At 50.8% G+C, this 1,647-nt stretch overlaps 1 protein-coding gene across 1 annotated transcript; it reads right to left on the bottom strand.

The window, feature by feature from the left end:
- Positions 1-245: 245 nt before the first annotated feature.
- Positions 246-946, bottom strand: Tsp_13239 (conserved domain protein). The gene is made up of 2 exons (XM_003367507.1): positions 638-946; positions 246-524 (listed from the first exon to the last, which is right to left on the bottom strand). The coding sequence occupies exons 1-2, from the start codon at positions 944-946 to the stop codon at positions 246-248; spliced, it is 588 nt and encodes a 195-aa protein (XP_003367555.1).
- Between the last annotated feature and the right edge of the window lie 701 nt (positions 947-1,647).

Genomic DNA, 1,647 nt, shown 5'->3' with positions numbered 1-1,647 from the left:
AAACGGTTGGTACCACAGTTGTTTTGAATGTTTGCAGGAAATTGGGACCAGTGGACAAGTTAGGATACGTACAGTTGGGGGAAAAGAGTTGTCAGCTTCGTACCTGGGGCCATTTTTATGGACTGGATCCCAGTTTTGGGTTTTTAGGGTTCGAGGCCTTGATTGGTTGAGTGGGAAAAATTTGCGTTTTACGGTCAAAGTTACCGAGGGTGGCAGTTGGGAAGACGAAACGTTCGTCAAAGTGGTCATCGGTTCAGAATTGTTGCCATCGTTGAGCCGGGAGCCCAGGGCCGAGTCGATCTCGTTGCACGGGGCAAAAGATGCGCCGGTTGGAACTCGTTTCGGTCGGGTCCGTTTTCGCGCCTACGCCGGCGCTGTGGCGCGAATGGTTCCACCGACCGACGAGACCGTTGCTGGATGGATCGGCGTCGAGCCCAATGGCACTGTCTACGTAGCGCAGTCTTTGGACCGCGAGACGCGGGCCGAGTTTTCTTTCTACGTCGCCTTGGTCGACGAGCTGCAGACTGATCACAGCGCCTGGATTTCAATGACGTTGGTTAACGTTATTGTGGACGATGTCAACGACAATGCGCCGATATTTGAGGCAAACTCAGTCCAGTTATCTGTGCCCGAGGACCTGGCGCCAGGCTCCGCTCTGCTTAACTTGCAAGCTGACGATCCGGACACGGCTGCCAACGGACGTGTCCATTATTCGCTTTTCCAACAAGCCGACTCTGAAGCGCAGTCGCTTCAACTGTTCCACATTGACTCCTATTCTGGACTGTTGACTACCACCGGTCCGCTGGACCGTGAGACCCACGCAACACACCGACTCGTGATTTTGGCCGCCGACGGTGGTCGACCGTCGTTGAACAGCACGTTGACGGTCGAAATTCGACTGCTTGACGTCAACGATCAAATGCCCAGATTCGACCGACAGCAACATTGGTTCAATCTAACGTACGCTGACGCGGTTGTTGGAGGAACTCTGATTGGCACAGTGGTCGCGGTGGATCTCGACGCGGAGCCGTTCAATAAGTTGCTTCGTTATTACATTGTCGACGCCGACCACGCCGATGCATGGCTACTTTTCAAAATGGTCAACGGTTCACTGTATCTGAGTGATGAGTTCCAGTGGAAATTTGTATTCAGCGACAACACTGACACTGAGCGGCAGGTTTTCAAATTGACTGTCGAAGTGACCGATGGTAAATACAGCGATCAAACCCAGGTCTATGTAAATTTTGAACAAAATGACAAAAACCGAAAACGATGTTGTCACTGTGGTAGTGATGATGACGTGATCGAGCTGGCAGTTGAAGAGAACATGCCAGTTGGGAGTGTGATTTACAATTTACCTGACAATTGTACCTCGACTACTACTACTACTACTACTACTAATAGTGGTGGTAGTTGGATGCGTTTACAAGGGACGAAACATTTTGCGGTCGATTCGAACGCGATCGTTATTGCAGAACCGATTGATCGAGAACTTTTTGTCAATCGACGACATTTGTTCTACTTGCGCAGTGATGAAGATTTGTGCCCGTTGTGCGAAAGGATGTTTGTGGTAAACGTGATCGACGTCAACGACAACGAACCCCTGTTCAAGCGACCAGTCTACGAGACGTCTGTCCAGGAACACGA

This window comes from Trichinella spiralis, assembly GCF_000181795.1.
Source record: "Trichinella spiralis strain ISS 195 chromosome Unknown Scfld4143, whole genome shotgun sequence".
In the NCBI taxonomy this organism is placed as follows: Eukaryota; Metazoa; Nematoda; class Enoplea; order Trichinellida; family Trichinellidae; genus Trichinella; species Trichinella spiralis.
The sequence above is the reverse complement of the archived record's forward strand: the minus strand, read 5'-3'. Positions and strand labels throughout refer to the sequence as shown.